The sequence below is a fragment of the Mchenga conophoros genome, linkage group LG19, assembly GCF_057382185.1.
Source record: "Mchenga conophoros isolate Kocher_MC1m ecotype Shallow Benthic linkage group LG19, M_conophoros_male_GT1.1, whole genome shotgun sequence".
Classification (NCBI taxonomy): Eukaryota; Metazoa; Chordata; class Actinopteri; order Cichliformes; family Cichlidae; genus Mchenga; species Mchenga conophoros.
Window position 1 is genome coordinate 25,819,522 of NC_140544.1, and position 15,144 is coordinate 25,834,665.

A 15,144-nucleotide genomic window follows, 5' to 3' on the forward strand; every position below is an offset into this window, starting at 1 on the left:
CACAAGAATGCGTAACCTAGACCAGTGGTGTCCAACTCCAGGCCTCGAGGGCCGGTGTGCTGCAGATTTAGATGTGTCCTTGATCCATCACAGCTGATTCAAATGGCTAAATTACCTCCTCAACATGTCTTGAAGTTCTCCAGAGGCCTGGTAATGAAGTAATCATTTGATTCAGGTGTGTTGAAGGTCCTGAATCGATTCGATCCACAATTCAATTCAGTTCGATTCGATTTGATTCAATTCGATTTGAATATGGGAAATTTTGCCTCAGACAGTCAGAAATATTATAATTCAGATCAGTACATTTACATATTTTTGTATCTATAAAAAGGAAGCTGACACACGCAAGACTTTATCAAAGGTGTGAGCATCACAGCAGATGCCTTTGTGTCAAAGTAGCTGAGGATAAAACACAGAAAAACATGAAGATGATTTTCCTGGCTTGGGATTTTATAAAAATATTCTGCAGTACATCAAAAATGAAAGAAAACCATCAATTAACATATGAACATTACCTCTGAAGTTACAGCAGTTTTATTAGAGACACGGCTAAGCGTTTTGCATTTTGCATAATTTTAAAAAGTTTAAATTTGTTCAGGAGCCCATTGAACAGCAGAAATTAAGGTTTTCTTTTCGGAAGTAAGTAAAAGGGAAAAAAGCGTATTAGCTGTGCTCGACAAGCTCAGGCTCGTCAAATTATGCTTGATTATGACTATTTAACTTTGCACACTTGACAGTTGGCTGCTTTAAATTTCTATTGTCTTTTTTACATAACAGTCAGCCAGACTTAGCCTCCATTACGGTGTTATATGTCCACATCGCCTTTCAGTTTTATGTCTCTGTCCTTTCCTGCATGTGATCAATGAATGTAAAAAAAAAAAAAAAATTCAAATCACAACATGCTGAAGGAAGTAAAACTGTAACTGAGGAAGCACAAAACGTTAAATTCAGACAGGAGAATCCAGAGAGGAGACATTCATCTACAAAAGTTTTCAGTTTATATCTTTCATCTAATGTTTGCAAACCAAAGGCCATAGAAGCAGGAAGTATTTGAGACTGCTTCTGAAACATCAGACTTTTGGACAACATAAATGGTTTATTTAGAATTATTTATGTTGACTCAAACTAGCTTATGAACCCAAAATAATGTCAAGATGTTTGCTTTGCGCATGACTTGTACTCCGCATTTCTACTTTAACCACAGATTGGAGTGTTTGTTATTATTAGCAGCTTTTCCAGCTTTTTTTTAACAGGCATGCTTTTGCATCTTTAGTCATTTAAAAAAAATAGAGAGTGATAGACACAGAGTCCACCAAATTTGCTCTTCAATGAAACTAAAATGTAATCCATGCAGACTCTACACTAAAAGCTTGGGGCTAATCAGCTAATCTGATTTGTAAAAATCTTTGGATTGACCAACAGACAACAGATTCTAAATCTAAATTCCACTGCATGATTATTAAGCCACGCACCACCAACAAAGTAAAACACACAAAAGTAAATGTTTACATCTTAGTGTCAAACATTTATTTATTTACATGTGTTTGCAGTCATTATAAGGTTAGTCCATTAAACAAAAACAAAACACCAGAAACCGAACCAGAAATAAAACTTAAAAAAGATCATTTGATTTTTAAGTAAATTATATGCCCCCTGCCCCTTATTTCCATCTGTTCAGATCAAAGGGTAACTTGGAAATAAGCCCAGAACAATTGAAATTGTTCCTGCTCATCCTAATGTAGCCCATCTCTCCCCATCCAAGACCCCACTGCCCCAGAAAGAAACAAATGAACAGCATTCAGCAGCTAAAACTCAGCTATGTTCACATTAACCTCATGTGAAGACATAACAATCTGATTAACAAAAGATGCCTTTTGTAGCTGTGTATCAGCACTTGGCGAATGTTAGCAGGAATGAAGTGCATGAATTAAAACATGTCGGTATTTAGCTGTTCTTGATCAGCCGGGAGTCATGTCCTTTGTAAGAACCGTAACCCACAGTGAGCACACCACGGTCCAAATCGGTGCTGCTTCATCGTACATACCTTAAAATACATGTTAGTTAGGGGTGAGTGATGGTGACTGATGGGTTTAAAATAACAAGAAAAAAAATATTTCTTGTTTTATTTGAAGATACTTTCAAAAGTGTTTTAATGATTGTACCTGATTGGTAGAATTGGAAGGACTCATGAGAAGCACCAATGGCCACAGAAACCGGTCTAATGATGACCACAGCCTCCTTCAGGGCTTCTTCATGTTACCTATGACTACCTGTTATGATTGCTTCATACAAGTCAGTCAGCAGAGCTGGTGGGGGGGGGCAGCTCTTGAAGGAAGATAAGGAATGCCAGGCACTGAAATAGAAAAAGGTGGAGCTATACATCAAGAGGATGATCGCACGACGCCGCTTATTTAAGGAAGTGTTTTATGCAGCCTCAGCAAGAATGAGGAACTTAAGTGTCATGAATCATCACGAGGGCATGCTCAGCTTCTCAGCAGTTTGTTGCAGGATTTGAAAATGTTAAGATTTCACAGAACGTCTGGCTTTTTACACCTCTCACAGTTGTTCACTGAAGTGATTAGGTGGAGGAACCTTCATGACAGTCAGCATTTCCTGGTCTTCTTTTGTCTGAAGTAGTTTTTGCAGGTGTTTCTGGGCTAAGTGACACACACAGTCCTAGACTTAAATATATTGTGACCAACATCTTGAAAGGCAGTGGTATATTTCTCCTGTTGGTCTGCTTACAAACACTCTCTTAATATCACTACTCTAAAATTAGAATTTTACAGTGAAAATGTCTTTTCCTCTTTTGAGATGTGAGATTTTGAGAATCTAACTACCTTTTACCTAAATACATTTGATGCCATTCATTCCTGAATCATAATGATAGATAAAGAAATATATAGGTCAAACTTCACATTACCAACCACCTTCACTGAACAAATTAGTTGTGCTGTAAAGAGGAGTCCAACTAAGAGGTGGACAAACATTTTTCCCATTACTTGTAAGTGGCGAAACCAGCATGTGTTGTGTTGACTGCTGTGGGTCATATAGTGTCCTTTAGTCTAGATTGTGTGCTGTGTATGTAGCTTAGTTTCCATTATATTTTTGGGTTAAAGGAATGTGACCATTTTTGGATTTGTTAGACAGGTGTGCATTACCCTGTACCCTTGATCTGCTGTGAATGTGTTGCACTGTTTCTTGGCATTTCATGCTGCTGAATCATGGAGAGAGTGTTGTGTGCAAGGGACCCTGTGCCGATGGTGGAGGAGGCAGACCACATTCCATACCCCCACCTTTGCGGAGAGCAGAAAGACAGGGAGCCGAGGTCATAACATAGGCGCCATAACAGAGAAAGAATGTGAATGTTTAGGCTATATAGAGGATATAAGAAGCTGAGTAACCCGTCACCATTTTGAGATTTGCTGTGACCCTCTGCATGCATGTCTCCCCATCCGGATGGTTTATGCTCATTGTATGGAAATAAATGATTGTTGATTGAGCATTTATACACCGAGTATTGTCCTTCCTTCAGCCCAAAGATTAAAAGAATTGGGAGATTTTAACACCCCCCACAACTCCTGACAACAAGTCTAAGTGTCTTCCCAGAAGCAAACTCTGCCACACACTAAAGACCTTTCTCATACAAATACACAAACACCAGGGACTCACTATGTGCAGTAACCTCGAATGTCTACATCTACATATATCTGCATGGGCTCTTATCTTATTCATATCACTGGTAGCTTTTTGTTCATTATTTTTAAATTTTGAATTCCATTATACACATTTTTTTTGTGATTTAGTTGTCAGTTGTTTAGGTTGTTGTAGTGCTGTGTCACTGTGGACTTATTTAATTTTTCCTTCTCATGTTACATCATGGGGCAGCACGGCGGCACGGTAGTTAGCACTGTTGCTGCACAGCAGGAAGGTCCTGAGTTCAATTCCACCATCAGGCAGGGGTCTTTCTGTGTGGAGTTTGCATGTTCTTCGTGTTTGCGTGGGTTCCCTCCGGGTACTCCGGCTTCCTCCCACATGCAGTTTGTGGGGATAGGTTAATTGATTAATCCAAATTCCCCATAGGTGTGAATGTGAGTGCGACTGGTTGTCTGTGTCTCTATGTGTTAGCCCTGCGACAGACTGGTGACCTGTCCAGGGTGTACCCCACCTCTCGCCCTATGACAGCTGGGATAGGCTCCAGCGCCCCCCGCGACCCTGAAAAGGATAAGCGGAAGCGAATGGATGGATGGATGTTACATCATGTCTTAGAAAAAAATTTAACCTCTTGAATCTTGATTAATTGATCACCAGTCACACAATGCATCTAATATCAGTTATATTGAACTAGTGCATACGGAGAAAACATAAAATTTCCAGTTTATCAAGCAAGCCTTACCACAATCTCTCCTCTCCTCTCTTTTATACACTTCTCTTGATCTCTTGAGTGTCACACATTCACATTTTTTTCACTCCTCCAAAAATACTGAATACTGGTTATGTCTGTTGAGCCACCTCTGGCGCCCTCTTGTGATGTCCCCTTGTACTTCTTGTCAGATTGTTTCTACAGACTGTGATCATTTCTGACAAGAGCAACACCAGCATCACTCATGCCAGTGGATTGAAAAGTGACCAAGTGATCATGGGCCACTGCAATTAACTGCCTGGGATTTTCATGTAAACTTTGAACAACACAAAATCATTGAACTTCACCTTGTTGTTGAAGGCATTTCACATTATGTCAAACATAAACTCGTTCTTTACAGTCATATTAAAACAGGAAGAATACCCACTTTAAATTCTAAGGTTTTAAAAAGGGCTTAAAATTAGGTAAATTAAACCTTTGCATAAACTACAAAGCGTGACATATTACACCAAGCCATTATTTAATTCTCAAAAATTCAGCCACAATGCAGAATCAGGGTTTTGAAACAGCTAATGCTTCCTTCCAAAAGAAGTCTTTAGGGTGTATTTCTCTGCAAGGTGCTGAGAATTAAATGTACTTGAACCCACTGCTGTACATTCTGTTAAGCTATGACTGCTCAGTCACAGTCTAATTTGGATCAGAGTTTACATTTTTTTAGTTGGACAGAATACTACTCATCCAACATTTTATTTGATTTAAAATCCATAAAACATTACAGACTATCGATTCTGATGAAGCAAATGAAGTTAATATTTCATGGAAAATTTTTTAGTAATAATGGATTGCATTTCGGGACCCCGAAAAGCGCTTTACAATTCCACTATTCATTGACTCTCACATTCATACACTGGTGAAGGCAAGCTGCAGTTGTAGCCACAGCTGCCCTGGGGCAGGCTGACAGAGGCGAGGCTGCCATATTGCGCCATCGGCCCCTCTGGCCAACACCAGTAGGCGGTAGGTGAAGTGTCTTTCCCAAGGACACAACGACCGAGACTGTCCGAGCCGGGGCTCCAACCGGCAACCTTCCAATTACAGGACGAACAACCAAAGGGCGACCGTGGCTCAGGGGGTTGGGAATTGCATCTGTAACCGGAAGGTCGCCGGTTCGATCCCTGGGCTCTCTGGCCTGGTCGTTGTGTCCTTGGGCAAGACACTTTACCCTACTTGCCTACTGGTGTTGGCCAGAGGGGCCGATGGCGCGATATGGCAGCCTCGCTTCTGTCAGTCTACCCCAGGGCACCTGTGGCTACAACTGTAGCCCCAGGCAGTAATCACATATTTTTGAATCCACAGGTCCTGTTTGTAATTTAAACTAACTTGTCACCTTAGCTTGGAAAATCTCATTAAGAATGTGTGACAAAGGTTAAAGGGAAGAAGTTTTTGTCTTAATTTCTATTCTTCATCTATTAAAAAAAAAAAAAGAATACAAAAGACAACAAACTATATCCCTTTATTTTATGTGTACCTGTAGTGATGACGAGCAAATGTCAGATTGATTTTTAAAGATAATCAAATTAAAGGTTTTAGACACTAAAGAAAACATTAGCAGCTGAGAACGATATGCAAACCAATATAAAAAAGGCTGAACCTTGATCACTTTGATTACTCATATCATTTATTATGCCTGTATAACTGAGTGATGAGCAGAGGAAGAAAAGAAGCGGCTGAACTATGCAAAGTTCGTAAACTGAACTTTAACTTCTGAATAAACCAGTGCAACCTGTCAAACATGTTTCAGTGTAAAGACTGTTATTGCCGTTACTGTCATCCACACATTTTTGTCCTCAATTTCCAGAATTACATGTTCAGTGAACTTCAGGTTGAAACCAACCTGTCCTGCCCTATTCTGTCTGTTCGTTTTTTGAAAATAAATGATAATAAAAACACTATGGCATGTAGACATGGTCATATGTAGCGAATAACTGGAAACTGCACAGTGTTTAAGTTGGACTCTAACACATTAACTGACCAGACGAACTGTATATGAGTTATTAAGGGATTGAGGACATAATAAACATGCACAGTCAAACCCATTTTCCCACCAAAGAAGGTGAACTTCTTAAGTTGCTGAGCTTCATGAACAAGGTTTGGGGAATGTAACAAAGCCTTTCAACTAGGTTTCAATAAATGCAATCACATACTGATTGTTTTGTTTAAACAAACATTTAACAATCTAACAAACATTTTTTTTTTCAAATTAGTACATAATGGTTTAATACAAATGATGCCATGTTCTGAACAAGTGGACTGCATCTCTAGAAAAGTGGAGGTCAGGTGGAAGGTCTTCTTTGGTATTAAGTCATTTATGCAGAACTCTGAGGTGCATTTAGAGTTAATGTTGAATGGTATGTGGGCAGATATTAGATTAGCTCCCAAACAAAGGCTAACAGTTGAGGTAAGAATATTACAACCAGAAGAAGCCAAGCACAATAGTTTGCAAAATGAAAGTTTTATTCAGCAGGTCTCAACTGAAATAAGTGGTTACACCATTAAGACCCAGATTTACTAAATCAAGAAAAATCGCGTGTGTACATGTGTCTGTCTGTAATCTTTATCTCATGCAGTGTGAAAGTGCATGCAGTTGAATTTGTGTCCACCACTAAAAACAGTCTTGCATTAGAGCACAGTAAATACAGTGAAATTTATGTGCACTCTCCATGGTGCTAAAATTATAACCGTTTAATTTTGTGTAATAAAACTTTATAAAGGAGAAACATTTCTTGCGCCTGACTGAGGTCTGAATATTCCTAGGCCACTCTTCTGTGGAACGAGCTTCCAGTTTGGACTCGGGACACAGACACTGTCTCTACTTTAAAGATTGGGCTTAAAACTTTCCTTTTTGCTAAATCATAAAGCTAAGGATGGATCAGGTGACCCTGAATCCTTCCTTAGTAATGCTGCAATAGGGGTAGGCTGCTGGGGGACTCCCATGATGCATTGCTTTTCAGTCACCTTTTTCACTCATTATGTGTTAATAGACCTCTCTGCATTGAATCATACTTGTTATAGTGACTTTTCCAAGAAGTCACTTGGATGAGCGACGAAATGTTTCTCCCTCCGAAAACAGACAGGATCAGCTATTGCATCAGCGCTTGAGGATATTCTGAGGGAGGGACAGGTGAAGGTAAGGAGTTTTTTAATAAACATTTTCAATGGTTAATGGCACGATATATCACACATTTCTCAACATCAAGCAAGATTAAATCAAGCATTGCTGAACATTTTAACAGAAGCTTTAACCTTCCTGTCGTGTTTGGGTCAAATCTGACTGATTTACAACTTAAAACAACTTAAAATCATGGTATGAGCCTTGTTTGTGCTGGAGTGATGGATTCTTTCAATAAATCCCAGAAAATCAGTTTGGTTTTATTTTCCTCAACAAACAGCATGTAATTAATTTGCTTAAGTGTAATGATATGCTATTTATACATATTGGTGACTCTCAAAGTTGAGCCAATGGGAACTCAATTGGAATCCATGAAATACCAAATAAATGTTGAAAACCCACATGGATTTTAGAGAAATGTATCAGCAGTACATAATTTGATTTGACTGATACATTTTACCAATGATTTAATATTGTTAACATAGTAAATCCACCCACTCACACACCTGATAAGGAAGGACCAGCAAAAGGTGCATTATTCAGCAATATCATTTCATTGGTATTAATAAGTATTTAAACATTTCTAAATGAAACAAAACTGTCACTGACAACTCTACAGAAAAAGCCAGCAGATATTCAGTAAATCTGCTTTATTCTGGATTAAACACAAAAATCTGCAGAAAACTGGATAGAAATGCATCCCACAAGGGCTGAGGTTCTCTTTCTGAATAAAGCTGATTGATCAACGGATTAATAGTTCTAATGGTAACATCACAAGATGGTTATTAAGTCATACCCACCACTACAGTAAAAACGCAAATGTAAATGTTTATATCTCAATGTGAATTGCAGTTTTGGGAAAAGAGAGACTGGTTGACACCATAAAAAAGATACTGTCTTATAACTCAGTTAATTTAGATAAAACTAAAAAACTAATACCCATAACCACGATCCTATAGTAAGCTGTAGTGTACTGTAAAAACATACCGTTTGATTATCAGAAGTTACATATGCTTAAATGGTATTTTAAGTAATTGTTTGTCAAATAAGGACAAAATGAGGATGCGTTTACTCCCACCTCATTAGACCAGAGGGCAGATTCCTCGAGTGGCAATCCCACACTGGTTGTACTTGTTCCTGCTCATCTTAATGTATCCCATCTCTCCCCATCCAAGTCCCCAGCTACAGAAAGAAACAAATTAACAACATTTAGCAGCTACAGTGGGGCAAAAAAGTATTTAGTCAGCCACCGATTGTGCAAGTTCCCCCACTTAAAATGATGACAGAGGTCAGTAATTTGCACCAGAGGTACACTTCAACTGTGAGAGACAGAATGTGAAAAAAAAATCCATGAATTCACATGGTAGGATTTGTAAAGAATTTATTCGTAAATTAGGGTGGAAAATAAGTATTTGGTCATCTCAAACAAGGAAAATCTCTGGCTCTCACAGACCTGTAACGTCTTCTGTAAGAAGCTTTTCTGTCCCCCACTCGTTACCTGTATGAATGGCACCTGTTTGAACTCATCATCTGTATAAATGACACCTGTCCACAGCCTCAAACAGTCAGACTCCAAACTCCGCCATGGCCAAGACCAAAGAGCTTTCGAAGGACACCAGGAAAAGTATTGTAGACCTGCACCAGACTGGGAAGAGTGAATCTACAATAGGCAAGCAGCTTGGTGTGAAAAAAATCAACTGTGGGAGCAATCATCAGAAAATGGAAGACATACAAGACCACTGATAATCTCCCACGATCTGGGGCTCCACGCAAGATCTCATCCCGTGGGGTCAAAGTGATCATGAGAACAGTGCGCAAAGATCCCAGAACCACACGGGGGGACCTGGTGAATGACCTGCAGAGAGCTGGGACCAAAGTAACAAAGGTCACCATCAGTAACACACTACAACGGCAGGGAATCAAATCCCGCAGTGCCAGACGTGTTCCGCTGCTGAAGCCAGTGCATGTCCAGGCCCGTCTGAAGTTTGCCAGAGAGCACATGGATGATACAGCAGAGGATTGGGAGAATGTCATGTGGTCAGATGAAACCAAAGTAGAACTTTTTGGTATAAACTCAACTCGTCGTGTTTGGAGGACGAAGAATACTGAGTTGCATCCCAAGAACACCATACCTACTGTGAAGCATGGGGGGTGGAAACATCATGCTATGGGGCTGTTTTTCTGCCAAGGGGACAGGACGACTGATCCGTGTTAAGGACAGAATGAATGGGGCCATGTATCGTGAGATTTTGAGCCAAAACCTCCTTCCATCAGTGAGAACTTTGAAGATGAAACGAGGCTGGGTCTTCCAACATGACAATGATCCAAAACACACCGCCCGGGCAACAAAGGAGTGGCTCCGTAAGAAGCATTTGAAAGTCCTGGAGTGGCCTAGCCAGTCTCCAGACCTCAACCCCATAGAAAATCTGTGGCGGGAGTTGAAAGTCTGTGTTGCTCGGCGACAGCCCCAAAACATCACTGCTCTCGAGAAGATCTGCATGGAGGAATGGGCCAAAATACCAGCTACTGTGTGTGCAAACCTGGTAAAGACCTATAGTAAACGTTTGACCTCTGTTATTGCCAACAAAGGTTATGTTACAAAGTATTGAGTTGTATTTTTGTTATTGACCAAATACTTATTTTCCACCCTGATTTACGAATAAATTCTTTACAAATCCTACCATGTGGATTCATGGATTTTTTTTTCACATTCTGTCTCTCACAGTTGAAGTGTACTTCTGGTGCAAATTACTGACCTCTGTCATCATTTTAGGTGGGGGAACTTGCACAATCGGTGGCTGACTAAATACTTTTTTGCCCCACTGTAAAGCTCACACTTCATGTTCATGTATACGTATCTGTGTATCACCTCTCAGTGAATATTGTAAAGAATGAAATGAACGAATTAAAATATGAGCATCACATGTGGGTATTTACCTGTTCTTGACCAGCCAGTAGTCGTGTCCAGTCAAAGTACCATAACCTACAAGCAGCACAGCATGGCCCAAACGTGTGCTGCTGCAGGCCGGCTCATCATACAATCCTGTAAATACATGTCAATCAGACTTACAGGTATAAAGAATAAATTAAGCACCTTCAATTTCTTTTTCTATTTGAAGATATTTTTCTTGGTACTTTCCCCAAAGTGTGTCAATGTCTGCACCTGAATGGTAGAGTTGAAACGATCGATGAGAAGCATCAATGGACACAGATATCGGTCCAAAGGTAGCCACAGCAGACTTCAGTGCAGCTTCATCAGAGTTACTCACATGAACATAGCTAGTGCATTTGGCACCAATAGCATTGGGGTTGTAACGGCATAGTCCATCCTAATTGAGAGAAAATATGTTATAATTTACTATAATTTACTATACTAGATTGAATTGTATTTGAAAGAAGTACAGTAAGTAGTAAGTAGTACTACTTTACAAGTCTTGGAACTACTATATATTTTAGCCAGAAACCATCATGACTACCACCGTCTGAATGAGCACATGGCGGTTTCAACTTTGATATTTAGCAAGATGATCATAGTCAGGTAATGAACACCTGAAAATGTACGTTCAAAGATTTTGTTTTAGGAGATCTGGTGTGACAGCAGGTTTTTGAGACATTGCTGTCTAATTACCCTAGCCTCATAAGGGTAGGACGCCTCAGTGTCAATTCCTCCATTGTATATAATGTAGTGAAAAGCCTGGTATGACAAGCCTCCTTGGCAGCCGTGGTTCCCAAAGCTGCGAGAGCAGTCCACCAACTGCTGTTCACTCAGAGACACCAATTTTCCTGTCTTCCTGAAGTGCTGACCCTCCAGTGCACCAGTCTGCAATAAACATGAGTTCATCTTAATCCAGAATATATAGCTGATTATACAATATAATTAAGTTGAGCAACGTTTGCCAAATTACAACAAGTAGAGAACACTAAGTTATATGTACTGACTGCACTGAAGGCCCAGCAGGAGCCACACTTCTTCTGATCCTTGACATCAGTGACATATCCCTTTTCTCTCCAGTCAACAGTGTCGGGCAGATCAATATCTTCAGGTAGCCGGAGAAACGCAGAACCATTGTGAGGCAAGGAAACATTGAGGGAACCAAGGCAGCCCTGGGAAATCAGGTGCTTGTATTCCTCATTTTCCTAATAATAATAATAATAATACATTTTATTTGAAAGCGCCTTTCAGAACACTCATGGACACTGTACATGGTAGAATAATAAAAGCAACATAATAACATAACATAATGAAGAAGGACATTTTTTTTTCTTTTCAAATATCATTTTTGCAATCAAAATTTAAATGTTTTTAAAAAGGATTAAACATAACTGGCACATGTTTTTCCGTACATACCATGTCAGCAAAGTAGGTCATACCGAGGCGGTATGACTTGAAACCCTGGTCTGCTAATATGTTGTGAATTAGCACAAATTCACGGTTGTTGAGCCAGATCTGCTTCCGATGAGCCTCCTCTGATGGAGAGTCATAGGACTTTTCTGCCAGTTGGAAAATGAAAAAATCATAAAGAGAACAAAGGAATTATGAATAAAGAATAAAAATTGAATTTCTGGTAAGAGATACCCTTTTATTCCTTTTAAACTTTTCTATAAGCAAACGTAAGGGTTAGTTCACATTTTTTCTCAGAATTTGAGGTTTACTAAGCATATTTTAAAGACCACAAAACATGAACAACAGCATTTCACCCAAGGCTAAACTAAAAGAGGAGAAAAGGGTCTACTGTCTCACCAAACTTGAGCTTCCATGCATGAAACTCCAGATCTCCAAGAGAGATGCTGGCACAGCTGGTCACAGCCAAAAAAGCAGTAACAACTAGAAGCAACTTCATCTTGATTGAAGACAAGCAGAAAAATACAGATCCTTTTGTCTTGCAGAAAACCACACAAAATGTTGCAAAGATTGAGGTTAAGCCAGTTCGGGCTTGGGTACTGTAGTTCTGTATCAGAGAAACAGAGTTCCTATATGGCTAACTATAATAGTTGTATTCCAGTTTGGTGACTCACAACAGTTCAAAAACATAGTGAAAGAATTTCAGGTGCAGTAAAAGGTGGAGCTATACATTTGGAGAAGGATCACATGATGTTTGCATGATGTCACTCTTTTAACAAAAGTTTTCTTCCTTTCAGCTGATTAGGTATTAGTTATGTCATGACAATCACAAATTTAACAATCCAATCAGAGAACAGGTGGGTTTGGCTGTTGGTGGGGTGCTTTACTGAGCTTCAGGTCCTGGAGGAATAAATGCCCTTCCACCCCATCGACATGTAGCACTGAGAATGGACATGCATACTGAGTGGTCAAGATCAGGTAAAACCCCTTTCAAATTTTAAGGTTTTACAGTGTTCTTAAAATGAGGTAACCACAACCTCATATGAGCTACAAAACATAACATGTTACACCATGTCATTATTTCTTTAACAAAAAGTGTGCAAAATGCTGAAGCACATTGTGTGCAAAGGCTAAAGTATATGCTTACTTACCACCCTTACATGCCTCCCTACAGAGGAGGCTCTGGCCTTTTACAAGTGTACAGTGGAGAGCATCAAGAGCCTGAAAAATAATTTTAAAGTAAACACATTGATTGCTCATTTACGCCTTACATGCCTCTGCTTAGACTTTCAGACTGCCCTCTGGTGGACAAACATTAGCACAAATGGAGGGTTGTTTCGGTTGTCTTTACTTTAAAAATAAATAAACCTTTGATTTTATATATTTCAGTAGCATTTTACTCTCGCATAACAACAACAACAACAACAATAATAATAATAATAATAACAATAATAATAATAATAATAATAATAATAAAGGGCAGCACGGTGGCACGGTGGTTAGCACTGTTGCCGCACAGCAAGAAGGTCCTGAGTTCAATTCCAACATCAGGCCGGGGTCTTTCTGTGTGGAGTTTGCATGTTCTCCCCGTGTTTGCGTGGGTTCCCTCCGGGTACTCCGGCTTCCTCCCACCGTCCAAAGACATGCAGCTTGAGGGGATAGGTTAATTGGAAAATCCAAATTGCCATTGTGTGAATGTGCGAGTGAATGTGAGTGCGAATGGTTGTCTGTCCCTGTGTGTTGGCCCTGCGACAGACTGGCGACCTGTCCAGGGTGTACCCCGCCTCTCGCCCTATGACAGCTGGGATAGGCTCCAGCGCCCCCCGCGACCCTGAAAAGGATAAGCGGAAGCGAATGGATGGATGGATGAATAATAATAAATCGTTTTTCTCAGTGGAGGCTCAGCTACCCAGCATTTTTGAATTTGTTTATTCATTTGGTTTACCTATATATTCTGTGTTTGATTCCTGGTTTGTTTATTGTGTATATTTCTTTTATGTATTCTTAGCGTATTAAGGTTTGTTCTGTTTTTCTACTAGCTATAGAGTTTACTGTAATTCCTTCCTCACGCCTCCATCCTGTCTTCTCAAGCCTTCCATATAATGGTCATTTATGTGTCTCTATTTTTCCTTTACAGTTTTCTCAATTGTTAAATGTGCACTATTTTAGTTTTAGCTGAAATAGCTCCACACATGGCTCTGCTTATAATCACCCATTATTGTCAACTAAGTGAGCTGTGATGCATTTATACAGGATATTTTGCGTATCACTATGACAGGTGGGAAAAGAAGTAGTTCCTACCAATCATTTACAGAATCCCAGTAATAAAGTTACTTTTCCACTGTTTTTCAGTTCATGAAAAATTACAAATTTATCACAAATGACTAAAATATCAATATTTTAATATGAGAATTGATTCTAGAACATAAATATCTTGTGTCAGAGGCATCAATATTTCACACCACTACTGAATGGCCCAGTCCATCAAACCGTCATTGCCACCACTGTTTCCATGGTTGCTAACGAATCAACCAACTGCTTCTTACTTAAAGCCACCAGCTCTCTAATCTTCCTGAAGTTCTGAACCTCCAATGTGTAAGTCTGCAATAAGTATGAGTCATTTTAAGCCAGACAGGAGTTGAGCAAAGTTTCTTATGTTACAATATGAACAAGTAGTATCAAAGTATCCACTCTGCTCCATTTTCTTTGAGCTTTTAGGGAAGATGAGGCACATGGGAACATAGCTAGGATGAATTAGACCTAACGAGACTGGGAAGCAAAATCAAATACACTGCACACAGGATGAAAGACTGTCAAAATAAAACAGGAAGTACACGACACAGAAATGGGGAAAAGCAAAAGATAAAACACGAGGAGAGGAAAAAGGGAAAAGGGGAAGGAAGATGAAGCACAGCGACATGACTAAGACACACAGAGCACTAGGGACAAAACAGTCTCTCACAAGTGACACAGAGGTGAGACAAAGACACAAGAGAAACCTCACAGACACACAAGAAAACTTAAAAACATAGAAAGAACTAAACTCGGTGCTAAACTTTAAAAACTTGAACTTAAACCGTCATAATACGAAGAGTCACAAAACACAAAAATAACTGGGGAACACAAAAGTCTGCAGCTGCATTCCACAGGTGCTAAACATTTATGTCTAGATGATGGATTGATGAACAGAACACAGTTTGACAATTTATGTATTTATTTTAACTTGTATTTGTCTTATTTATGAATTTATTCCATTAAACACTGATGCAGGAA

General features: G+C 39.5%; 1 protein-coding gene across 1 annotated transcript; it reads right to left on the bottom strand.

Moving 5' to 3' along the window:
- Positions 1-5,688: 5,688 nt before the first annotated feature.
- LOC146552387 (cathepsin L-like peptidase) lies at positions 5,689-12,496 on the bottom strand. The gene is made up of 8 exons (XM_085258154.1): positions 12,271-12,496; positions 11,878-12,020; positions 11,469-11,666; positions 11,158-11,349; positions 10,693-10,858; positions 10,467-10,572; positions 8,608-8,711; positions 5,689-7,526 (listed from the first exon to the last, which is right to left on the bottom strand). The coding sequence occupies exons 1-7, from the start codon at positions 12,368-12,370 to the stop codon at positions 8,612-8,614; spliced, it is 1,005 nt and encodes a 334-aa protein (XP_085114280.1). The 5' UTR covers positions 12,371-12,496; the 3' UTR covers positions 5,689-7,526; positions 8,608-8,611.
- Between the last annotated feature and the right edge of the window lie 2,648 nt (positions 12,497-15,144).